General features: G+C 33.0%; 1 protein-coding gene across 6 annotated transcripts in view; it reads right to left on the bottom strand.

Moving 5' to 3' along the window:
- Positions 1 to 27,531, bottom strand: part of CSMD3 (CUB and Sushi multiple domains 3) — a 1,239,477-nt gene that overhangs the window by 180,711 nt on the left and 1,031,235 nt on the right. For 4 of the 6 annotated variants that reach the window (XM_032246339.1, XM_032246349.1, XM_032246365.1 and 1 more), the window contains 3 exons: positions 4,837 to 4,950; positions 4,241 to 4,336; positions 2,438 to 2,641 (listed from right to left, as the gene is read on the bottom strand). In XM_032246339.1, coding sequence (XP_032102230.1) covers positions 2,438 to 2,641; positions 4,241 to 4,336; positions 4,837 to 4,950 — 414 coding nt within the window. The remainder of the gene's footprint in view (positions 1 to 2,437; positions 2,642 to 4,240; positions 4,337 to 4,836; positions 4,951 to 27,531) is intronic. The other 2 variants (XM_032246357.1, XM_032246370.1) reach the window with 1 other exon arrangement.

Genomic DNA, 27,531 nt, shown 5'->3' on the forward strand with positions numbered 1-27,531 from the left:
TAGGGGAGCTTGGGAGAGGGAGAGAATAAACATTCAGACCATAGAATTGGCAAATAGTAGCATTAAGATAATTATAAATATCAGAAATTATGGTTATTCAGCTGATAGATAAGAAAATTGAAGAGTCATTTACAGCCTTCTAGTGTCTTAAATTATCCTTTGTAATTGGTCATTCAACAACTAATAGAATAATGTAAGAGTAGTCCACATTCCATTTATTGTCATGGAAAAAATTAAAATATTTGCTGCTGGAAAAAAATGCACTGTGAAATATGCTAGGTATATTTTTTTGGTGGGGGGTAAGAAATGTTGTCTTATCAAATTCATAGAGAAATCAAATGACCTCCATCCTTCCTATTTATTTGTGACAGCGCAGTTTATACCATTAACTTAGCACAATTGTTGGCAATGTCTTGATTTAAATTTAAAAAAATATATATTCTACTTAAAGCAAATATGTTATATAAAAGTTACATACCCTATAAATGCATATCAACACGTTTTATCTTTGGTCTCAGTAGAAATGAAGGAATGTTTTATGTTATTTCACAATTTAAAATTATTTTTTATTCTAATGACCTATGAACTGCCATATGAACAAATGTATTTTAAAAAGGTAAAACTAAGAATGGCAAATATAATTCATTTTCATACATCAAAATGTGTTATTGAAATATATAAAAATAATTTTATATATTTATGATTGTCCATTATGTGTCCATATATACACACATATTCTTCCCTATGGAGAGTGGAATATTGATTATTAAAATTAAAACAAAAATGAAACAAAAATTTTGCTTATCTTTTATTTTAAAAAATATTATTTTCAGCTGTGTGCAATAGATCACACTTATAATCCCAGCACTCTGGGAGGCCAAGGTGGGTGGATTACTTGAGACCAGAAGTTTGAGATCAGCCTAGACAACATGGTGAGACACAGTCCCATCTGTATTTTGCAAAAACACAAAAATTAGCTGGGCTGGTAGTACATGCCTGTATTCCCAGCAACTCAGTAGGCTGAGGCAGAAGGCTTGAGCCCAGGAGGCAGAGGTTGCATGCAAGTAAGCTGAGATCATGCCACAGCACTCCAGTCTGGGCAACAGAGCAGGTGTCTCTCTCTCAAAAAAAAAAAAAAAAATCTTATTTTTCACATCACATACTAATATAACTGTAATGCGAAACAACTCATTAGAGCTATTTTGTAACCTGAGATTAAGTCTTACAACTCTTTTTTGAATTTAATATTATGTAATTTTAAAAATAATAATAAATTCCAGATATGTTCTTGTGGCAGAGAAGAGAGTAATTTCCATATTTTCTATATTTTCTGTCTACTGGACTCTACAAAGCCCAAGTGTAATTATAATTACCCTGAAATACTATAAAATTCTAAACTATTAAGATATTCATAATTTTAGATAGTATACATTCTATTTACCAGTATAAATTACATATACTATTGCAAAAACAACTTTGAAACAGTAAGATTTTTGGCTAACCTTATGCATTTTGCTCATTCAAAATGTTAGTTACCACCTATATTTTTGAAAGACTGGAAAAATTCCTTTTTTTATATTTTTATAAATATCTGATAGATATTTTTAAATATCTATATTTTTATCTATAACTGATAAAAATATCAGTTATTTTTATAAATAACTGATAGAATAAGAAATAAAATAATTCATATTTTCTAACTTGATAACCAAAAAAAATATTTCCAGGTAAGTCAGCCTTTGGATTCCTAAAAGATGTCTGAATTCTTCACATATTGGCAAAGAAATTTTTGCATAAACTTTAATATTTATTTCAAAGGATGATTCCCAGAGGCTGGGAAGTGTAGTGGAAGGCTTAGGGAGACATAAGGATGGTTAATGGGTACAAAAAAACAAAACAAAACAAAATAGAATGAATAAGACCTACCATTTGATAGCTCAACATGTGACTATAGTCAGTAACTTAGCCTAAAGAGTGTAATTGGATTGTTGCAACAAAATGAATAAATTCTTGAGGAGATGGATATCCCATTCTCCATGATGTGCTTATTTCACATTGCCTGCCTGTAACAAAACATCTCATATACTGCATTAGTATATACACCTACTATGTACCTAAAAAAACTGAAAAAAAAAAAAAAAAGATAGCAGTGCTTCATAATCCCATATTAGTAGCATCAGATACTCTGTTCCTTTACATATATTTACATTTACATCCATATAAATCAGTAAATAAGGGAAATATTTAGCTAATTCATCACAAATTTTGTCATTGATTTCATCACCAAGACAATTGCAATAAATATCCACTTATTAAATTGTTTAAAATTTAGTGCATAATTATTAGATATGAAATTTTAAAAAAATGAAAGATGTAGGATAACCAATTTTTACATAAAATATTTATAACCACAGATCATACAAGTTTATATACTCACCAATACAAGTAGGTAAGGAATCATTCCACTGAGCCAAAGAATTGGGCACTGTTTCACACCTAATTGCTATGGATCCATGGAGAATATATCCTGGATTACATTCAAAAAGAACCAATGAACCGACTGCAAATTCGTTGCCAATTCTTCTTCCAAATCTTGGTTCAGGAACGGAACTGCATTGTGTAGAACTTGTTCTAGGAACAGCTGTATAGAAATATTATTTATTTTAATTTCATATGGTAGACAAATACAGATTTCAAAATGTAATTTAAACACATTTTCAAGAAATCATCACTTTTTTCGGAACTTGAATTAATAATTTGAATACATTCTTAAAGTTTTAAATTTTATGCAGAATAAAATATAATTTAGAATAAATATTGTTATTGTCATCAAGGCTTTTTTTTTAATTAGAAAAGTTTTACTTTTGATACTTTAAACATCAACCATGTTTTTTCTTTTTTCTCCAAACTCATTAATATTACAAAGTAGTTTTAGTTAGGTATTTTTGTAATTTGTGAGATGAAAACTGAAAGCTTTTTTTTCTTTTTAAACTTAGAATGCTATGTTAAAAAAATATGTGTCGGGTTATAGCAAATAATTTTACAATTATTTCAGTATTTCGTTCTTAATTAAAAACAGATTTTACAGAGGCAACAGGTACTTTGTTTCACAGAATGCTCACAAACTTAATTTTCAAATACATTTACTATTGAGAAAGATAACTACATTTGAACTAGGTAGAATATACGTCAGACAGATTAACAACAATAAAAGTTTTTACTTTAATAATCATACAATATCAGATTTGAAATTGCTTTTAGATTTTATAGATATGTCCTTTAATTGTGACTTTTTTTGGTTTGTAAAATAGAATGATAACAGGATGTTTTTTCTTTTTAAAATACATAACAAGTGTGATTAAAAAGATTGACTATAGCCCAAAAAATGACATGATCAATTCTAAATAGATTAATTCCTCTGATGTGACTTGAGTAAATATAATTCCATTCATTCTAGTGCCTTTTTAGAGTCATAATATCACACTTTGTTTGCAGGGGCAGGTATTACTTAATAAAAAAGAGTATAATATTATAGTCAACTGATAAGTGGAATAAGAGGTTTTATAAGAATAACAAATCACAAATCTTTATTATACATTTCTCAGGAATAAAGTGCAAGATACATTTGAGAAGAACTGCTATATGACCTTATATAATTCAAAGAAAATATTTTAAATTACGGCCCTTAACTTGTTTTAATGATAATGTAGAAGGTTGTCTACAACAGGCAAGAAAAAAATTGTGTAAAAAAGCTTCTAATTGCACGAAAGTCCTAATAACTCTGAAGAAAATTTTAAGTCTCCTGAGAGAATGAGAAACTATAATTTTAACATGGACCACTCATTTCCTTGGCATGTTTAAGTACATCAGCACCACAATTTTTATATCTTTAATTTAGAGTGCTAAACTAAATTAGACTAAATAGTCTGGAGTGCTAGACTGCTAGAAAATAGAAAACGCAGACAGTAAAGAATTGTCAGGGAAAAAAAGTAGGTGTTTTGAAAACAATATGTGGGAAGGAAGGAAAATAAGACATTTAAATTGAGAATGATGATGGAAGCAACAGTCTTTTTTTTTTTACTTTGGTCAAGGTGACAGTGATCTAGTGATGGGGGAGGGGACAGAATAAAACTGCTAAAAAAAGTCTTTTATCTAGAGGATTTCATGATTCAAAAACTCTGAATACAGCATGGAAATTGATATCATTCCTTAGTGTGTTCTAGACTACAGGGTCACTTACCTTGATAAACAAAGTGAAATCCCTTAGCTGTTATTGGTCCAACTGAAGTAAATCGAATTGTGATCTGATTACCTGAACTCAGTGGAAGTGATTCTCCTACTCAACAAAACAAACACTAAGATATCATAAATAATTTTCATTCAGTAAACCTAACAATTTATATTATCTTACACTGTCATTTGAAAATGTCAATCTATGTTCTATCAAATTACTTTAAAATATCCTGCAATTACCAATATATTTTCTTTGGATTCAACTTGTATTGCAATCTTTTTCTCAGAAAGCTTTAATTACTTTTTTATACATATTGCCTCATTCTTCAAAGAATTCTTAAATATTTTATATTACATTAAACACCAGAGACTACATGATTAAATATAATATTTACTTGGTTTACAATCCCAGAGAATAGTTGGTTGTATTTTTCTCAACCGTCTGACTTAATTGTGTTTCTATTCTTTTAAAAAAAAAGTGATACTATTTTCAGTTTACCTTATTTCTAATATGGATGACATAAATCTCAACTTTCACTACAATATTAATCAAAGTCAGTCTTTAATCAGTAACTGATGCATGGCAGTTCTATTAAAGGATACCTGAATGGGATCCTGAGAGGGAAGATAACAGAGAAGATTGCTGAGTTGGCCCATCATACACCTCAACAACATCGTGGAGTGATGTCTGGAAAAATACAAACTGGCCAAACACCACTGATCAACAGGAACCCGGAGAAGCAAACAAATCACCAACCATCCAAAAACGAAAACAAAGAACAAAAAAATAGAAAGAGGAGGAGAGAGAGAACAAAGTATTAAAATATAGTAGTCATTTTTTTTTCTACCATTAAAAGAGGATAGGTGCCAGTTGGTTGATATTCCTGACACATATACTTCAGGTCATAAAAGAAGTGACCATGACCTAAAACAATTAAAATTTTAAGACAACTATTCTTAAAAAGATAAATGAGTTTAGCATTTAATTGGGATCAGAAATTGGGATAAGATTAATGATTAATACTTTATAGTAACTACTTTTGGCTTTTCCCAATGGTGGTTTGATTCTTTTCACTTTGTGACTCTCTTCTCTTTTTCTAATTTTTTTTCCTCCACTTTTAGATGAGATAGACAAAGTTTTAATTTAGGGGATTTTAAAAACTGCCCTTAAAAATGCTATTCCATTATGAGTAATAATTTCATTAGAAAAACAATAGCAAGATACTTTTCAGGTATAGTGTTTAATTTACATTCTAAGTTTTAAACAATTCCTAAATATTTATTGTAAGTCTTCTTCAAAAATAAAGCAATATTATTTATGATTCCTTAGCAATTGAGATATCATAAAATATTACAAAATAATTGCTTTTCCATGCTAAGTACAGTTCTAAAGTACATATCAACAGAGATTTATGATGTGCCTTTTTACTCCGATTTTTTGCTTATCCTTTAATTATATACTAAACTTACATGCAGAATCTACCCAAACTAAAACTTTAGAGAAAGAACCTGTTCCAAGAACAGAAATCTGTTTGCTTTGTGTTTTTTAAAAATATTATCAGTTTTAAAAAAATTATCCTTAAAATATTTCATTAATTAGAAAAATTGTGGGTTTAAAAGAGTATAATTTTAATGAAAATTGAATAATATAAAAAGTAAGGTAATTTTTATAAATTTGAAATCACATTAATTTAAATTGTTCATTCCAAGAGTATATACAAATATATTTTTTAAATGCTGATTCAAGTTGTATACCTCAAATGGAGGCTATAGACATCCTCTGGTGGTTCTTATACAAATAGGCTAATTCACTTGAAACATGCTGACTTTTGCATATGAACACAGGTATATACATAATATTGTAAACAAAGCTACATGTAGTTTTTTGGCCTATAAAAATAAGCTGGTGATCTCAGTCCAGTTCTTTGTGGAGCAAAAGAAAATGAACACATTAGCAGATACAGTGATGCTTCTTTGAACATTTCTGAACATTGCTGTGCTAAAATTTGTCAATAATCCTCCATATTTTCTAGAAGTCATGAATACAAATTTATGTTTCCACCAAACCATACACATGAAGTGAATTATTTTAACGGTTTACAAGTCATCCAAAAATATTGAATTCAGATCTTTTTAAAAGATCCCAATTTTTTCCGTCAAACCCCAAACTACTTCCAAAATACTCCATATATATATATATATATATATATATATATATATATATATAAAGTTTTGTTTTCTGTTTTTGTATTTGTTTAGATTGGTGTTTGGATGATCTGTTCTTAAATGTGTCTTAAGAAGTTTCTATTATAAAGCAGGTTTTCATTGCCTTACTAAGTAGCCAAAAAAAAAAAAAAAAGTATGTCAGTTTAATCACAGGAACTTTATTACATCAAGTACACTACCCAAAAAGGCTCTTGGCATATAATTTATTCTTTCTGTCATTTTCTTGGGAAGTCATTCAGAAAAAGTACAATTCAGCATCCTTTAACTCTTTCTTTTAATTGGAAAACATGCCCAATTTCCTTGCAAACCGTTATATTTACAAACATTTAATACAACTAAAATACACAGGTATCCAAGAGCTTTTACTGAGGGGGGAAAAAAAAATAAAAGACAAAAGCTTTGTCTTTTTTTCTTGTCTTTAGGCCTCTTCTCAATTATTGCCCCTCTACCCATAGACCACAGTTTTGCGTTACCACTAAACTGAATATGTTGAGACTGTAACTGTTAATGATGCAGCCATTAACTCCACATTTTTGTATCATATTAAGTATAGAAAACTGTAGGGCATGCTCTTTTAAGTGTTGTTAATCATTTCTGCTTGGAATTAGTTGTAGTTACTAACTCAGTTGGGCGAGTTGAGAAAGGTAAGAGTAAAGTGCTGAATCTTGCCTTATTAAGCAATACTAAGCCACTTTTCTTTAATAGCAATTAACTCCACATTAATATGGGCATAATTAAATATAGGCAATTGAAATTTTCAATTAAAAGTAGCTTTCACCAGAAAAAAGTTACTCTGAGAGGATACTGAATCACTAAAGATAAAATTTTAAAGTACATGCTTAATAAGTTATTTTGTAGTATGAAGAATCAAGAACACTCACGTGGTGATCTGATTTCCTACAGATTATCATATTAACTATTGTCTCATTAAATTTATATAATTGTAAACCAAATACTCCCAGTCAGAAGTCTTAAGAACTAAATGGTGACTCTCAGATTTGCTTCTCCAGTCTGTCTGTAAATGTCTTAATTTATTTAAGTTTTATAAGGTGTAAACACCAGTAGGTCTTCTGCATCTATAATATTCTGAATGGCCAAAGGTATTTGCCTGGTTATAAGTGATGTAAGGAAAATTTGTAAGAGACTGTAAAGTGGCTCAAAAGATTACTGGTTATTTTTTTTTTTTTTTTGTAAGCAGGTTGTCTAGCAAATTGGATTATTTGTGTTATATGGAGACTGTGATATAATGCAATGGATTATTGTCAAGTGAACAGATCTATTTTGTCTCTATGCATCTATTTGTTTGTAAATTCATTTCAAAATTCCTGATTATCCATCTATCTATCTTATCTATTGATCCATTTAGTTTATCTATTAACCATCTATTGTTTGGGTATTTGAATTCTCTTTTGAACCACTGTAACATCTTACTGAGTATCTCATTATTTAATTGGGAATTAAGTAAAATTTTTGATTCAAGTATCCTTTATATTTACAGGAGAGTCATAATTATGGTCTCTTTAAAAATTTAGTTTTAGCACTGGTCTAGATGGTGGTGCCTCAGTCCAATGGCTAGAACACACTTTTATTGCCAGGACTACAATTAACCCCCAAGTCTATGCTGATTATGCCTTTTGCATGATTAACAAGTTCCATGGTCTATTTCTTCATTTCCAGGCAGAGATACAGAATTCCCTGCATCTCAGCTCCAGGCTTCTTTCCTGTTTTCTTAAGAATATAGGTTTCAAAGCATTTTGCCTTCAAGATATGAGAGCAAGCTGTATACACCAAGCTGTTTCTTAAGGGAAACGTTACTCAATTATTTTCTTCTTTAAACATGATAGATGTTAAAGAAAATGTTTTTATCTCTTTTGTTGTAAAAATTAATTTTTATAATGTTATATATACCATAGTAAGCTAGAAAAAGGAAGAAAAAAGAAACCAGTAAGATAAAAGCAAACATTAAAAATTCCTACAAATAAACCTATGCAAATAATCTAGTTTTTATGCCTGAAACTATATCTGAGCCTATTGTTTTTCCACACAATGTATTTTAGAATAGAATTTATTAATTCAACCAGTATTAGTTGATTCTACGATGTGCCAGGAACTGGGTTAAATGCTAGTCTTAAGAAAGTTACCAGTACAGACAGGGTCCCTCACCTTTAACTCTATTAATCCTATTTCTGTTTATTCATTTGGCAGCTTATCTTTATTTCACCTGTGAAAAGATGTTAGGTTGGCCAATTAATTATAACCAACAATAGGGTACATCTTTCCATGAAAATATTGCTATACTGATCAATTAAATCCATTCTTCAAAGCAAAGCATCTACTAACCTCTAACTCCACTCATAGAACTCATGACTGCATTTTTAATTAATCTATAACTTAGATTTTTTTTAAAAAAATCACTTTAAAAGTCTGCATAAATTAGAGGAAAATTCTAATTTAGAACACATGGCTAGAACCTTTATCTCACTTTTAAAGATTTTTCCTAGTTCGTTTTCTCCCCCATGAATAAATTCAGAATGAGACAAAGCAATGTATCTATCTGCTATTTTTTGTAGAAAAAGCAAGGTTTATTTGACATCTAAAATTTGAAGTATCACATCCAAATAAGAATGAGAGTCAGGCTTCCATTGATTGAGAAGATTTTTCTAACATAAATTTCCATTTAACTGTTTCTATAAACATTTGTTTCCCATTCTCCACCAAACCCCGTCAAATCCTTTTTCATTTGGTCATGTTCACGTAATTCTTGAGACTTCATCCAATTTGCCTAATTAAGCAATGCCAAATGTAAGTCAATAAATGATGACAGTGTCTAAGATGGTATAAAGAGACTCTTGAATATTAGCATAGATAACTGGCAGAATGCTCACCACAGACCAACAGTCACACTGAAAGCATCATTTCAGAAACAGTATAGCGGGGGTCTGGAATATGACATAATACACTAAAATGGGTTAGTGCCCATAGGGGATGACCTTTGCTTAAAACATGAATAAATAGAACAATAAGAAGTTAAAGTTCCATTGTCTACTAAACTCTAATCTGCAAGATTGTCAAAACATTCTACCACTGCCAGCAGTCTCTCCTCAACCAATGTTTAACCAGACGCCTCTGAATCCTCTTCCCAACTAGGCCCTGACTATTTTACTTCTATGTCTGTCTTTGCATTGTTCAGTTTTAGCAAGAATCCTGATGAGATGGTTTAGCCAAATCCCCTTTCACTCAATGTCTGATTACTCCTTCACCCCACCATCTCCCAGGTGATGTCTGATTACCCTGGGTTGCCTTCACCAACAGTCCTTCTTGGTTTAGCCAGAATCACCCTCACCCCTGATGTTTCCTCTTAATAATTTTGCATCTACTGACCTCCATCCTGCTTCTTGGCTATAAATTCCCACTTTTTCTTGTTATATTTGAAGTTGGATCAATCTCTTTTCTCTACTGCCAAACCTATCACAGTAGTTCCTATGCCTACCTTGTACTTCTAAATAGTCTATTTGATATGGTTTGGCTGCATCTCCACCCAAATCTCATATTGAATTGTAATCCCTATAATCTCCATGTCCCTGTGGGAGTTAATTGAATCATGGGGTGGTTTTCTCTTTGTTGCTCTCATGATGGTAAGTTCTCATGAGATATGATGGTTTTATAAGCATCTAGCATTCCCCCTACTGGCTCTCACTCTGTCCTGCTACCATGTGAAGAAGCCACCTGATTCTCCTATTGTCTTCTGCCATGATTGGAAGTTTCCCAAGGCCTCCCAAGCAATGTAGTACTGTGAGTCAATTAAATCTCCTTCCCTCATAAATTAACTAGTCTATGGTAATTCTTCATAACAGTGTGATAACAGACTAATACAGTAAATTTGTACCAGGAATGAGGTGCTATGTAAAGACATCAGAAAATATGGAAGCAACTTTGGAACTGGGTGACAGGTAGAGGTTGGAAAGTTTAGAAGGCTCAGAAGAGGACAGGGAAATTTGGAAAAGTTTGGAACTCCCTAAAGACTTTTTGAATGGCTTTGACCAAAATGTTAATAGTGATATGGACAATTAAGTCCAGACTGAGGTCATCTCAGATGGAGATGAGTAACTTATTGATTACTGGAATAAATGTGTTTTTTTCTATGCTTTAGTAAAGAGACTGATGGCATTTTGCCCCATGCTAGAGATCTGTGAAACTTACTTTGAAATTGAGAGAGATGATTTAGGGTATCTGGCAGAAGAAATTTCTAAGCTGCAAAGCATTTGAGAGGAAGAAGAGCATAAAAGTTTGAAAAATGTGCAGCCTGACCATATGATAAAAAATAAAACCTCATTTTCTGGGGAGAAATTCCAGCCAGCTGCAGAAATTTGCATAAGCAATGGTGAGCCAAATATTAATCCCAAAGACAATAGGGAAAATGTTTCCAAAACATGTCAGAGTCCTTCATGGAAGCCCATCTCATCAAATGCCCAGAGGCCTAGGTTTCCTGGGCTGGTCCAGGGCTCCCCTGCTCTGTGCAGCCTCAGGACATGGTGCCCTCCACTCAGCTGCTTCAGCTTTAGCTGTGGCTAAAAGGAACCAAGGTACAGCTTGAGCCATTGCTTCAAAGGGTGCCAGTCCCAAGCCTTGGCAGCTTCACGTGGTATTGAGCCTGTGGGTGCACAGAAATCAAGAACTGAGGTTTAGGAACCTCCTCCAAGATTTCAGAGGATGTATGGATATGTCTGAATGTCTAGGCAGAAGTTTGCTGCAGGTGGGCCCCTCATGGAGAACCTCTGCTCTGGCACTGTGGAAGGGAAATATGGAATCAGAGCTCCCACAAAGGGTAACCACTAGGGGACTGCCTAGTGGAGTTATGAGAAGAGGGCCACTGTCCTCCAGATCCAGAATGGTAGATTCACTGACAGCTTGTATTGTCAAGAGATTCAATGTCAGTCTGTGAAAGCAGCCAGGAGGGAGGTTGTACCATGCATAACCACAGAGGTGGAGCTGCCCAAGGCTGACAGGGCCCACCTCCTGCATCAGGCTGACCTGGATGTGAGACATGAAGTCAAAGGAGATCACTTTGGAATTTTAAGGCTTAATGAGTGCCCTATTGGATTTTGAACTTGTATGGAGCATGTAGCCCTTTGTTTTGGCCAATTTCTCTCATTTGGAACTGAGATTTCCATATCTCAGTTGGAACTCAATTTCTCCCATTCTATCTAGGAAATAACTAACTTGCTTTTGATTTTACAGGCTCATAGGTAGAAGGGACTTGCCTTGTTTCAGATGAGACTTTGAACTTGCAATTTTGGGTTAATGTTGGAATGAGTGAAGACTTTGGAGGATTGTTGGAAAGGCATGATTGTGTTTTGAAATGTGAGGACATGAGATTGGAAGGGGCCAGGGGTGGAATGACATGGTTTGGCTGTGTCTCCACCCAAATCTCATATTGAATTGTAGTTCCCACAATTTCCATGTGTAGTGGGAGGGACCCAGTGGGAAGTAAACAAATCATGAGGGTGGTTCCCCCATAGCTGTTGTCATGAAAATGAGTGAGTTCTTACAAGATATGATGGTTTTTTAAGTGTCTGGTTATTTCCTCTGCTGGCTCTTACTTCATCCTTCCACCCTGTGAAGAAGGTACCAGCTTCTCCTTTGCCTTCTGCCATAATTGTAAGTTTCCTGAGGCCTCTCCAGCTATTCAGAACTGTGAATCAATTAAGTCGCTTTCCTTCACAAATTACCCAGTCTTGGATATTTCTTCATAGTGACATGAGAATGGACTAATACACTATTCTTCTGTTCTTTAACAATTAAATGAATCATTTCTTTTAAAAACTGTCTAAGCAAACCAGAAACTTCTGGAAGTCACTTTTAATTTTTGAGCCATCAAAATAACTAGCTATTACATTATATATATGCTCACTGATTTAGCAATTAATTAACTTCAAATGAGAATAATAAAATAAATATGGACCTGATTACCATAATTCAATGATAAAGATTGGAGTTATTGAATTAAAAATGAAAATTGAATTTATGCAAATAAACATTTCAATTTTTTTTGCCATTTTCTCTCAGAGGGGAATAATTCTGAGTACCTAATGTTATGATAGTGTGAGAAAGAAAGCTAAGACTTCAGCTGGGGCATGGTTAAAGGAAGAGATCCAACGGCTCATGGTGGAGAGTTAAAATTAAAATATTTAAGACATTGTAGTGAATTCAGCTTTGGTTTAAACTTGTTTTGAAATAAAGTCTTCAAATTTGATAGAGTAAGGACAAGCAGGTCTCTCCAGAAGCAGCTCTAGTAGTCAAGTGGATAGTGCCAAATTAGTGATGGTAACAATGACAATGCCTATTAAAGCTTGCTAAATGACAACCCCTCTTTGTGGCATAAGAGAATACATGAAGCTGCATAGTATTCCCTGTCCCGTAGGGTGTTGAACAATGAGAACACATGGACACAGGGAGGGGAGCATCACACACTGGGGTCTCTGGGGGGAAACTAGGAGAGGAACAGCACGGGGGGTGGGGAGTTGGGGAGGGATAACATGGGGAGAAATGCCAGATATAGATGATGGGGAGGAAGGCAGCAAACCACATTGCCATGTATGTACATATGCAACAATCTTGCATGTTCTTCACATGTACTACAAAACCTAAAACGCAATAAAAATTATATGTACATATAAAGGAATGCATGAAGCAACCTAAAGATTATCAGCATTTATAGTTGAGCAGATTTAGGAAGATTAATGTTTTCAAATGACCAAACTATGTGTCTGAAATCTCCTATGATATTAGGGCATTTAATAAAACTGCCTAATAAAGAGTTAACATTTCAAGTTCTGGAATCAGACTCTCAAGGACTGAATCCAGGATAAACCAAATGCCTCAGTTTCCTCATCTGTAAAATAGTTACAATATAGTAAATCTCTTAGGATTGATATGAATAGCATATAAATTGATGCTTGTAAAACACTTTAAACAGTGCCTGAAACAGTAATAAATGTTAGTCACCATTACTAGTAATTCAGCTTTGTAAATATATATACTACTAATTCAGTCAGAAAACTTACTGATAGGCAAAATTTAACTGAACTTTGATGGGAGCATATCCTTTTTCATTGTCTGCTTTCTATACATCAGTATTTAGAACAAACAATGGAAATGCCTGGGTGAGATGAGTATTCCAGCTATCTTAATAGAGCTTAATTTTTTTTTTTTTTTTTTTTTTTTTTTGAGACGGAGTTTCACTCATGTTACCCAGGCTGGAGTGCAATGGCGCGATCTCGGCTCACCGCAACCTCCGCCTCATGGGTTCAGGCAATTCTCCTGCCTCAGCCTCCTGAGTAGCTGGGATTACAGGCACGCACCACCATGCCCAGCTAATGTTTTTGTATTTTTAGTAGAGACGGGGTTTCACCATGTTGACCAGGATGGTCTCGATCTCTTGACCTCGTGATCCACCCGCCTCAGCCTCCCAAAGTGCTGGGATTACAGGCTTGAGCCACCGCGCCCGGCCAATAGAGCTTAATTTATCTTAAGACTTCGAAACAGCTATGCATTTCTCTGTCTACTTGATTTTACATTCTCTCCTTTTGGATGAAAAAGGAAAATGTAATTATTAGCTTTCTTTTGGGGCTAAGAGAAGGGCAAGGTGAGAGTGCATTCTACCTTGGTTTTAGTTTACTCCTTCAATCTTAATTCCTTCTGCTTCAAAGTCACTTCTGTTTCAAAGAAACTTCAACACAACAGAAATAATTCAATAGTTCTACATAGAAGGAAGTTGGTGCAGAAAAGGGAATTAGAAAATATCATAAATTCCTATTAGGTCTTAGGTTGACTGTCAACATGCTTATTACTCCTTCTGCAAAGTCTACACATTGTTTTGTATTCTAGGGTTTATTTTGATGCCTATATTAGAAACTAAGCTGGTTTGCCACCTTAGTTAAAATTTGTATCACCCCTGTTTTGCTCAGTTTTCATTTTATTCATCAACACAGCACAGATGAACATGCATATGTGCACCCACAGTACTGAAAGAACAGAAATAAGATTCTAATAAGATGGATATAGTGCTGTATTTGATTATGTGTGAAATTATTAAAAAGTACTGTTGGTGACACAAGCTATCATAATGTTTGGCTACTTTTATGTGAATTTCTGACTTCTATTTTCATCTCATATGAATATTTTAAGACTAAATAGAAATTTTCATGCACGCAAAATGCTTCCCTTTTAAATCGGTAACATATACTGCTCAGAACTGTTTGCTGTCTATACTGTATACGCTAAACTGTGGAAGTACTTATTGTATGAATAGCTACAAATTTGCATTTTGAGATCATTATGCCTCTTGGATAACATGATTTTAAAAGCTTTCTCATGTAAAGATGATTACACAGTGTGCAATTAAAACTTCAATTTTATGAAAAATAAAAGTGTAGTATCATGAAAATTTACTCTCAAAAGCATCAGAAAGGCAGAATTTTAAAAATCAGTACCAAATCAAATCAAAGTGCTACTGTTTTTTATAACCGCCATCTAGCAATGGAAAAGTTTAGATAGAAGTTGCATTAATTGATATATGAATTAAACATCCCTAATCCCCAAATCCAAAATCCAAAATGCTCCAAACTCCAAATATTTTTTAGTGCTGGCATCATGTCACAAGTGGAAAATTTCACACCTGATGTCATGTGATGTTCACAAATATTATTTAAAATGTATAAAATTACCTTAGGCTACGTATATAAGAGTGATATGAAACATAAATAAATTTTGTGTCTCATTCCCAATATATCTCATTATGTATAAGCAAATATTCCAAAATCAAAAATAATCAGAAATCCAAAACACTTAAAGTGTGTCATGCATAAGGGAAGATTAAGGATACCTGACTTTAATATCAAGTGAAATTTTATTAATAGTTTGGAAACTTTTATATTTTCTACATATCAGTTAGATTCCAAGCATTCATGGTGATTATTATAGCACAATAACAATAAACTATTAACTCACCATGAGCTGCATTATACTGAGTTAGTGTTTTAAAATCTCCATGCAAAATCATGGCTCCAACCTAGAATGCTGGGGCCAATCCTACCCTTCAGCAAAAAAATCTGGAGTGCTATGTCAGCAATTCACAGAGTATATAATGAGATCATGCTGGCTCTGAAAAATAAATATACAAAAATCTTAATATGTATTGCTATTCTGTAGTAATTAATAAATAAAAGATGTTATTAAAAAATTCAAGGATTTGACTATGATACCCAGTTACCCAGTAATTTGGTAGCTCCAGGAATATAGGTTGCTTTGAACTTAACAATAATAAATGGGGTCCTAAGTTATCTTTCTGTTAACAATTTTTTTATGTGATACTTTTGTCAACCCATAATCTAGGTTTGCTGACTAAATCCATAATATCTACTTGCAGATTGCTCTAAAGCTAACTTTCTGTCTGTATTGTGACTATCTGCCTACTGTCACAATTTCAAAACTGCCTATTTTACATATTTTAAATGTACAGACATTGCAAAAACCCAAAAACCATCTTATAATCAAATAAAGTTTAATTTCTTTAATTGTTCCAGAAGCACCGATCTATTCAACTCCAAGCCAGAAGCTTATCTGCAATTTGGCAGTTATAACATTTCCCAGCAGTTGAAAATTAATTTGGTGTTTAAAAGCAAATGAAATAAAGAAAAACACAATAAGAAATTCTATTGTATGTTTAAAAGAATTAAAACAGAAAAGCAAAATAAAAAGTTTAAAGTGTTAAAATATTTTAACACTTGTTTTGGATCATTTTCAAGTTGAATTCATGCTTTTATTTAATCATCTTTAATTTTTTTTTACACATTTAATAAAATATATCTGCCAAATCCCAACTAGGTCAGAAAGATTCAGGCCAGAAAAATATTCTCCTATGGACTATAAATTAAATTACTGGAATTTATTTTATTATGGAAAATTTCAAACATATGCCAAGTAGACAGAATATTAAAATAAACACCCATGAATCCATCACCCAGCTTCAACACTTATCAACATTATGCCAACCTTGTTTTCAGTGTCTCTTCCTATCTGCCCTGTATCCCCAACCTGGAGTACTTTTAAGCAACTCCCCAACTTCATATTCTTTCTTTTTACATGCTTTGGTATTTGTCTCAAACAGATAAAGACTTTAAAAACTAACCACAATGTAATTACCAGATCTAAGAAAATTAATGATAATGTCTTTATTTCATCAAATAACTATTTCTTGCTCCCATTTCACTGATTTTTCTCAATAAGAGTCTTTTAATAGTTAGTTTAATAAAATCTGGATTCAAAGTCCATTCATTTCATTTGGTTGATGTATCACTAGAGTTATTTTTAATGTATAAAACCTATAACCCTCATCTTATTTTTAATGTCATATATTTGTGAAAAAAAAATGAGTCTTTTGAAGGCAGAGGGATTAAATAGGATAAAATTCAAGTGAACAAAATTTTACTGGCATCTAGCTTTTTGTGAGAGCTAATTTTATGAGGTTATTACAGCATGTAATTCTGTTTGAAGGTTACCTCCAGAGGTGAGAGGGATGTTACGTAGATGTAGTTCCTGGCCTCCCATCTCCTACGTTAATTAAAGAAGTTTTGTTTCTCTCCGCTTTATATATGGGACTTTGACACACAATTTTGCATTGTGCCTAGATTCAAGCTCTTGCTTTCATTGAATTCTTTAATTCCACTCTGGATACTGCCTCCTACACATGCTTTGCCATGCCTTTTCTGCAGGCGAAGTACCCTCAATTCCTCAACTTTCAAAGTTCTATTTACTAAGGGCTCTTCATTGGCAGAATTTCCAGCTATTTCAGAATAACAGGTGGAGGGGTACACCATATGTCAACATTTTAAAAAAGGTTCTTAGCTTTAAAAAAATCATCACTAGTCATCTCTTTAACTTGTGTTCTAGCCTTATGTTGAGAGTCATGTTTGTATATTTCTTTTAAGAGAAGGAATTCCAAGCTCACTTATTCTCATTATAAAATGCTCCATTATCTGGCACTTATTTTGTCAGACCAGGCCTGGCACGGTGACTCACACCTGTAATCCCAGCACTTTGAGGGGCCGAGGCAGGCGGATCTCTTGAGGTCAGGAGTTCGAGACCAGCCGGGCCAGAATGATGAAACCCCATCTCTGCTAAAAATACAAAAAATCAGCAGAGTGTGGTGGTGCGCACCTGTAGTCCCAACTACTTGGGAGGCTGAGGCAGGAGAATCACTGGAACCCAGGAGGCAGAGGTTGCAGTGAGCCAACATTGTGCCACTACACTCCAGCCTGGGTGATAGAGTGAGACCCCATCTAAAATAAATAAATAAATAAGTAAATAGCCAGACCAAAGTCTATTAAAAATTTCCAATAAAAGTGAGATAATTTGCTGCTGGTGGAAATTGAGAAAATGAATAAAAACATTTTTTAATGCTATAATATTAACTAGTTATCATTCATCAAATCCTTACACATGTAATGAACTGTGCAAAGTTCTTTATAGATATCAGTTTCATCGATCCTCACAAAAACCTTTGAGGTAGGCACTATCATCTCTGTTTTACAGATAAAAAGACAAACAAGACAACTATCAAAAAATTAGTAAGCTAAAAAGGGAAAGAACTAAGATTTGAATTCATAAAGTATGAATTTATTTTAAGCTTGGTCTGTTTGCCATTATCCTATAGAGCATGGCAGCATGGAGTGTACTGGTGGACAGGTCACATTAAAACTGAGAAAGCCTAAGGTAAAACCCAACAATTAAGATATGATAAAGAATCTGAACTGAAAGAAAAGAGAGAATTATTTTAGGGATATTTTTGTTGAAAAAGATGGGGGAATATATTAATTTATTTATAAATACATTAATCCTAAATGGCCAAATTATTATTTAGTCATTAAAAATAATAGAGGAATAGATTTCTATTACTTTAAATATACACATATCATTTACATAAAACATGTTCTTAATAAATAAGGTGGCATATATTCTGTAGACTTTTAGTACTGATAGTATGGAATCATTTTAGTACTTTTAGGAATAGATTTTAGAATTCACAGGAGTTTCAGAATCTATTAAGTAACTTTTATTTTCAGAATTATTACAAAGTAAAATGTTAATCATAAGAGAGTTTGAGATGTGCAGTTCTATAAACCCAGATTGGATGAACTTTGCTACTGCCTGGTTGTGTGCCCTTGAACACGGTACTAAACCTTTCTAAATTGTTTTCCTAACTTGCAAAATATTACTCACTCCTTCAGATTATTGTAAAGGTTAATCTGTTAAGCATCTTGCCCAGCAGGTAGACAAAAAAGACAATATCACTCACATGTACACTCCCAACAAATACACTATATTCTGTGACATTTCTAGCCTGTTATCTTACAAATTTCAAAATTAATATTCATTTTATAAATAAATAAAATTAACCATTGATTGTTTAACTCTGTTAAATATGATGATCAGCAGGAACAATGAGTAACCTTAATGGAAACAAATAAGAAAACTTAACCATGGAAACATTAATAGGATATCAATGAGGAAAGAAGTTTTATCAGTCATTTGGTCCAATTTATCAGATGCTATACATATTCCTTTAGTTCCTTAACTTCCTCCAGAGAGTACATACATACAAAGTGGACCATAAAGGAGTTACTGAAATAAATTTGCAGAATGTGTACTGCTGAAGGAACACATTGAATTGCAGTAGTGGACAAATGGTCTTATATACTTTTTCGGTTCCCCAAAGACTTTTCTTTGATAGTTATTTTTTTTTTCTTTTCAGAAACTGTCTTCAACTATATCATCCATAACCAAAAAGAGCAAAAATATTATAGCTTCTGCTAACCTGGAAAGGCCAATACTTCCAAATACAACAAAAGTAACACATCTTACCACGGCTATTTTAATCTTTGCTATCACTGTTGTCATCTTCATCACTGATTTTTGGCAACATCATTATTATCATCAAAAGCACTTAAGAGTCATCTGTAATTTCATTTCAAACAGCAATACTTTTATTAAATTAGTTATTATTTATTATGTGCAAAACACTGCACTAATTGCTAGTAAACTTACAAATGGAAATTCTAGACTTCATAAACATTGATGTATTTCAGGCTGGAGTACAGTGGTGTGATCATGGCTCACTGAAGCCTGAACTTCCTGGGCTCAAGTGATCCACCCATGGCAGCCTCCCTAGAGGCTGGGACCACATGTCACCATGCCTGGCTAAGTTTAGTATTTTTTTGTAGAGACAATTTCACCATGTTATTCAGGCTGAACTCAAACTTCTGGGCTCAAGCTAAAGATACCTTTGACTAAAAAATCATTTAGGTATACTAATATGTTGAAATAAATTTGAGACTTTTTTCTTTATTTGGTACACATATAAAACTTATTTGAATTAGTATCACCAGTTGACAAGCAATTGAGCTTAGTAATGTTTGAGTACCTACCTCTTGTCCCAAAGCTTTTACACAAATATATATGTAAGTATTCAAGTTTTGTGTGTTGTCTAGACCTGGCAGAAGCTGTGAAGTATGGAATATTCTAAATTACTTGACATGCTATAATTCCAATAATAATTTCTCATGTTACATTTTAACAAAGTTTCTTACTTATACACGCACATTTTATTCATAGAATCTTATAAACCATTTAGTCTTTAAGAGAAGCTGCGTGAAAACTATGTTTTGGATTGTCTTCAAGGGAAAATGGTTGAAAATTAATCATTTTGTATCTGAATACAAAAGGAGCCAAAATAGCATAACTGGCACTCCTCCCAACTTACTTGCAGGAATAATTAACTATTCAAAGCCCAGATCAATGGCCAACAGAGGAAAACATTATTTTAAGATGTGATTACAAAAAACAACAACCTCATCTATTTACTAATTGGTTCCAAGTTACTATAGCAAAGGTAAGAATAATTAATAGTAAGTTCTAAATAAATATTTAAGAATGATTTTAAAAACAGACTCACATTATTATTATCAGTAAAAGAACCTATAAAGAACATAAATTATTTGTGTATGTGACTTACTTTGTATTATGTGTTGGTCCAATGGTTTACAAAGCCAAGGTAACTCAGTTTGTAAACACGGATCTTTTAAAAACAATGAATTAAACCTTATTCTCAAGGGTTATTAAGACTCTCACTAGAGACCAAGAAGAATAATATAGGTAACCCCCTAAAATTATTCAGTTTCCCTAAATATGTCATAGCTTGATCCAAATTAGCATCAGAACATTTTTTTCTTCTTTGTACATTCTCATTTTTTTATGTTATGTTATGTTATATGTTATGTTATTTGGCATGGAGTCTCGCTCTGTAGCCAGGCTGGAGTACATTGGCGCAATCTCAGCTCACTGCAAACTCCGCCTCCCAGGATCAAGTGATTCTCCTGCCTTAGACCCCGAGTACCCTGGACTACAGGCTTGCACCACCATGCCCAGCTAATTATTGTATTTTTAGTAGAGACAGGGTTTCACCATGTTGGCCAGGATGGTCTCAATCTCTTGACCTCATGATCAACTCATTTCAGCTTTCCAAAGTGCTGGGATTACAGGTGTAAGCCACGACGACACCCAGCCTAGAATTTTGTTGTTTCTTAAATATCAGTTATTCTGAATAAGCAACTACATTTCATTCTCAGTTGTTAGTTGTTAAAAATTCTTTACAGTTAAATGATGCTGGACCCCAACTAGTAATAACTATTAATCAAAAAGCCTTATGTAAAAGTGATCATTATTATTTATTTTGCATACTATGATATCCCAAAATAGATATGACATCCTGAAAAGCTTTGTGAAAGAGTCATGTGGCTAAGTGATGTTTTGAAGGATATCTAGAAGATCATATTCTAATTTTAAATGGTAAATATTCTAATTTTGAATTGTGAACTCCAAATTGTTTTATGTTAATTCGTACTTAATTTATGAATTCAACAACTCACTTAAAATCAGTGGAGAGTGAGAAGGAGTCATGAGAACAAACCTAAAGGAAGCATGGCTATATTTGCTGCACTTATCTGTGAGGGGTTTAATGTATATTTTCTCAGATTCTACTTGCAATAACTTGAGTAGTAGGTATTATTATCCATATTTTGAGGATGAGGGAACAGGCCCCTAGCTACCCCAAGGGAGAATCATAGTGCTAACATGCATACCCAGTGTCTCTTGAATTAATATCTACTCACTTTTAAGCACTGTGGTCAATAATTCCATACTAAGCATAGTGACACTCAGATTAGATAAACATTCCCTCCTATGGTAAAGCTATTTTCATTAATAATCACAAAATGAATAAATAATAATGGCCAGAAAATACGTATAGACTGAAAATTTTCTATTATTAAACTCTCGGTGTGTGCTAAAATAGTAGGAAAAATCTCAAAATAAAAAACCAAATATTTCAGTATCAAAAAAAAGATGAAGTCAAACATGAGTTACATAATGTATTTTCTTTTAAATGGGAAGAAACATACACTGAAGTTTGGACTCTTTCAGTCTTCCAAATTTTAAGCAGAAACAAAAAATACAAATTACATAGAATGCTATTACTAAAATAAGCTCTATTTCTTTGTCTTACAATCATTTTTCTATCATATACTGTCTAAATGCATGAATACATTGTAAAATGAAGCTGGAGACATGAAAAAAAAAGTGAGCATTAATAGTTTTAAATTATTGAAACTTTACTCCAAAAATGATTGTTTAGCTTAATTCTAGTGTGTCAAGGGTCACAAATAAAATAAAATAAGATCAAATTCCATTGGTAAATTTGGGTGTGTGTGCGGGGGTGGGGAGCAGTGGTGAAAAAAAAAATTTAAGCACATTTGAATAGGTAGAAGGTATTGACTGTAAACCTTGTATTTTTTTTTAAACAATTCTTTTGCATTAAAACAACTAAATATAAACATAGTCATGTTTACTTATTTTACCCTTAAGTAAGAAAAGCTGAACCAACTGAATTATTCCATTTAGTAAGGAGTGTCTGGCCACTCTGTGGCTCTTGTTCCTGAACCCCATACAGCCAGACTTCACAGGTTGATACCTCCAAGAGCATCTGCTAATTGTGATATTTTCACAATGTGATATTTTCTTCCACTTCTCCGACTTTGTTTATGCTATACTGTTTATCTGATCTTCTTAGCTAATGTCTGTTTATCTCTGAAGACTCAACTCTGTTGAGCTATCACCAAATACTGTGATTAGCTCAGAATTTAACAGATTAAGTTTTGCTCAAATACATTTTTGTTGTATCCACTGCTTTTCCTGGTCTTATAAATTATTACGCTACTTTAATATTCTGATTTACATATATTTTTCCTTCACTCTTTTAGGTTATTTGTGTATGCCATTAACTATTTCCCTGGCAGTAACAACAACACGTTTGTGCAGTGAATGTAGAAACTCCAATTAAGTACAAAAAAGAAAATTAGAAATGCTGAGACAATGTTTTTATTCCTTTCAGGTAATCATTATACCTCACAATCGTTTCAAATACCAGTTGTTAAAAAAGATTGTATCTGCATGGCTCTCCTTTTTTATTTTATTTGTTTTTACACACAGTCAATATTATTTAAGCAAATATCAGTCATATCTGACAGAGCTTCCTTAAATATAAATTGCGTTACCACAAGTTGCTTTAAAGGAATAACAAAAAAGAGGATAGTTTAGTTCACTGTGATTGATGGCTTCCTGTCTTTAAGGAGGCAATACAGAGTACTACAAGTAATACAAACAAACTGCCTGTCTACAACTAAACTCATCTTCATCTCCCAAGTCTCTCCCAATTTGATAAAAGATATATCCTGATATGGTTTGATTGTGTCCCCACCCAAATCTCATATTGAATCATAGTTTCCAGAATACCCATGTGTTGTGGGAAGGACCCAGTGTGAGGTAACTGAATCATGTGGGTGGTTACATCCATGCTGTTCTCGTGATAGTGAAGTTCTTATGTTCTGATGTTTTCATAAGGGGTTTGCTGCCCCTCTGCTTCAGTCTGCATTTCTCCTTCCTGCTGCCATGTGAACAAAGACATGTTTGCTTCCCCTTCTGCCATGATTAACTGTCCTGTGGCCTACCCAGTCCTGTGGAACTGTGAGTCAATTAAACCTCTTACCTTTATAAATTACCCAGTCTCCTTTTTATAGCAGCATGAGAACAAACTAATATATATGTCTAGTCACCAAATTCATTCATCGATATTTATAATGGTCTACTGTTTCTATGCTAGGCTGTGAGATACAGGGTTGGCTTCATGAAGTTTCATCCTAGAGTACATCCTTCCATCAGCTTCATAGACAGAAGCATGTAAGTCACTACTTAGTGTCTTCTAAATGTGTCTTGATTCTAATCCACCACATTCTCATGATTCCCTTCATTACATCTTCAATATAGGCCCACACAAACTCTTGTCTCCTAAATAAAGTTCCTATGTACAAATCCAGTCCAACTCCAATTTATTCTCCACACTTTTATGGAAGTGATTAATCTAAAATGCAAATATGATCATGTCATTTCCCTATATAAGGCAGTTTTTCTGTAGAATTGAGCAGATGGGCTGCATGAGTAGTTTGATATTTTCATATTTTCCCCCCAACCATTTCCCTGGCATTTAATTTCTAAAGTCTATCTAGAATTCTGGCACCACTACTGCAACTACCATTTAGAAAAGGATTCATGTATACTTTTAAATGTTCTGATGTAAACTCTAGATTATAAAACATATTAGGTGTTTAATTAATGCTTGTTAAGCAACAACTGTTTAATAATTTTCAGTCTTTATCTATAATTTAGTTTCTGGAAAATGGTTTTGGACCAAGCTAAAATAGAGTATAAAAATACAAGTACAAAAAAATTATTCTCAAAACAGAGATATGTTAAATATGTATTTTTGAAATAGAAAAAATAATTTCATCACAGAGGGTACAAACTTGCATATACCAAACAACCAAGGGGAGATTTGATCTTAGGAAAAAAGAGGGGGAAAAAACAAGAAAACCCAAAAACTTGACCTCAAATTTACAGCCAGATTAGAAACTAGGTTAACATCCAATTATTCAACAAATATTTATTGAGCACTGATAATGTACAGTGTAAATGAATGTTCTTGGAGCTGAAAATATACAGCTCCTGCCCTCGAAAATTTCACAGGCTAGTGGAGGAGACCAATACATTAGCTAATACCACCCTATATGCTAAATTCAGTGGTGGAAATTCTTTCCTTGGTGTTCCATTCATGCAGCTCTTTGTTTAGAATGCCTTTGCTCTTCCCCTCTACATATGTGACATGTATCACTTTGTCATCAGAGAATACGGCTCATCTCTTCCATGGATCCAGTGTGAATTTCCATTATTCAACCCTACCATGTTATTAAATCACTTGAAGTTATGGACATTAATACTGGCACCACCCATTTGGATATGAATATGTTGTGTTTAGTTTTGTTTTTTTTTAATTAAATTTTTAATTTTTTTAATTGACAGGTAAAATTATATATATATATTTATTGTATACAAATATTTATTGTATACAACATGATATTCTGTAGTTTACATGAATTGTGGAATTGCTGAATCTAGCTAACTAACAGATGCATTATCTTATGTAGTTGTCATTTATTTGGTAAGAACATTTTATAACCACTCTCAGCATTTTTCAAGAATCCCATATATCTTTAACTATAGTCACCATGATGTACCATATATCTCTAGAATTTATTCTTATTATATAACTAATAGTTTATATCCTTTGACCAACATCTCCAACAACACCTTGCTACCTCACTAACCACCGCAACCCCTGTTAACCATCATTTTACTCTCTACTTCTGTGATATTGACATTTTTAGATTTCACAATATGACAGCTCATACAGTATTGGTTTTTCTGTCTTTGGGCAATTTCACATAACATAATGTCTTTCAAGTTCATTCTTGTCATTCTTATTTAAAGGTGATGTCTGATGGCAGAAACTCTGTGCTTCATGTTTTACATGGCATTGGGGACACAAGCAAAAAAGACACATACAGTTCAAGACTTCATGAAACTGCAGTCTAGCATGAAAGCCAGTCATTAAATATTAAAACATATGTATATGAGATGAGTGCTATGACTCCAGGATGTGGCAGGACAATATAAAGATATAACTAACATATTTTTGTTATTACTAATATGAAAAGCTCTAAGAATGACTTTAAATGGCTCCTCCTATGTGGATTTCAATCTAGGCAGAGAGTTTGAAAAGAATTTTGGTCATCATTAAAAACTGTGTGAAACTTAGCTTAAAGTCACATTGAACTTTACTAAAATGTAAACAATTGATAATTTAAAATACTTATGACTAAAATATTCAAAGCAACAAACTCATTTACAAACACGAAAGTGTGTAACCTCTGCTGGAATAGGTCACTAGAGATTTTTCTTTTTCTTTTTTAATACAAACTTAAAGTTAAAAAAATTATCAGTGATATTTCAGTAAACAACATTCATGGAGAAGCCACTGTCCTGGGGACTTTATAATGATAAGATGAAATTGAGATCAAAGTTTCTGTATTCTAGCCACAGTGGGATTAAAAAACAGTAGTGTCTGGTGCCATTATTTCTAATATATTTTTGCATAAAGCTTTCTTACAAATACCTCTTAAAATGTATTTAGTTTTGTCCTACATGTCTAAGGCAGGGAGAAGGGCAAACCTGTTTGTTGAATAAAATACTATTACTAGGAATATTAGGTAGGAATAGTCTACAACCAGTTTTCTAACTCCACTTCTGTATTTTCCCTGTTATTACTCTCTTCTCCAAACAAATCCAAGAAATTAGCCATAAAGCGACTCAAAGGAAGAGTGACCAAAAACAAACAAACAAAAAACAGATAAAGTGGGAAAAAAGAAAGCAGTTATTACCAATCCCCAGAAACTTCCCCATAACTCTTCCCAAAAATAGATATGTTACCTCATGTAAGAAAATGTTATGTGATTAAATTCACTCATTTATGTAACCAATTACATTAATCACTATATACGCCAGATACTGAAGCATGTGCACATTCTCAACTAGCCAATCATTTGTTGCCTTTTCAAACCAATATTATGTAATTACTAACTGGGACCAGGAAGAAACTGGGTTTTCAGTAATAAAAATTTTATATATATATATATATATATACATATATATTTATGTTCAAAATATGGGATTTGTTATATGAATACAAATTTATAAAAGAACACTTATGAACAAGATGATAAATATCTTAGGAGGCATAGTAAACTGGTCACATAAATCACTTGTAAAAACCTTATGCCAAACATTAGTAAGTTTCAGAATTTCAATTGATGGCAACTGCTGATTTTGGATAATACTCAGTTCACTGGTCTAGAGATTGATGCTATGGACTATAAGATATAATATGGAGCCACATTAGCTTGTCCCAAATGTACTCAAGAGAGACAGTTCAACAGAGGGAAAGGGATTTAGTTCAGTTGTTACAGGTGTGTGTGTGTGTGTGTGTGTGTGAGAGAGAGAGAGAGAGAGAGAGAGAGTAAGAAAGAGAAAGAGAGAGGATGAGAGAGGGTATGTGTGTGTGTGTGTGTGTGTGTGAGTGTTTAGTTTCACTTGAGGTAATGAAGGATTCTAGATGAGGATAGGATCAATTTTTATTTCTGGGGTTTAATGCTCTGACCAGTTGTCTAAGTTCTGCCAGCCCCAAACTGTGGTTCTGCAGATAACTTAAGAATTATTGTTGTCAAGCCAGTCCCTACCCTCACAGATACTTAGGTTCACTTCATTAGACTATAGGCTATTGAATAACAAATAGAAGAAATGAAACTGAAAGAAGCTTAAACTACCTCTGGATATTAGACATTGATCTCTCCTTTTGGTTTTAATGTTTAAAAGGTTAATCTAAAAGGCAGCTTCTACTACCAAATAGCAAAATTAATTTTTAGCTTTACCAAAAAAAATCAATTATACTTTTTGAATTTTATTTTTGTTTCAATTTTGTTTTAAGCTGACTGGCAATATAAAAAATAGGTG

This window comes from Sapajus apella, unplaced genomic scaffold (assembly GCF_009761245.1).
Source record: "Sapajus apella isolate SASKATOON/1434 unplaced genomic scaffold, GSC_monkey_1.0 scaffold3, whole genome shotgun sequence".
NCBI classification, from domain to species: domain Eukaryota; kingdom Metazoa; phylum Chordata; class Mammalia; order Primates; family Cebidae; genus Sapajus; species Sapajus apella.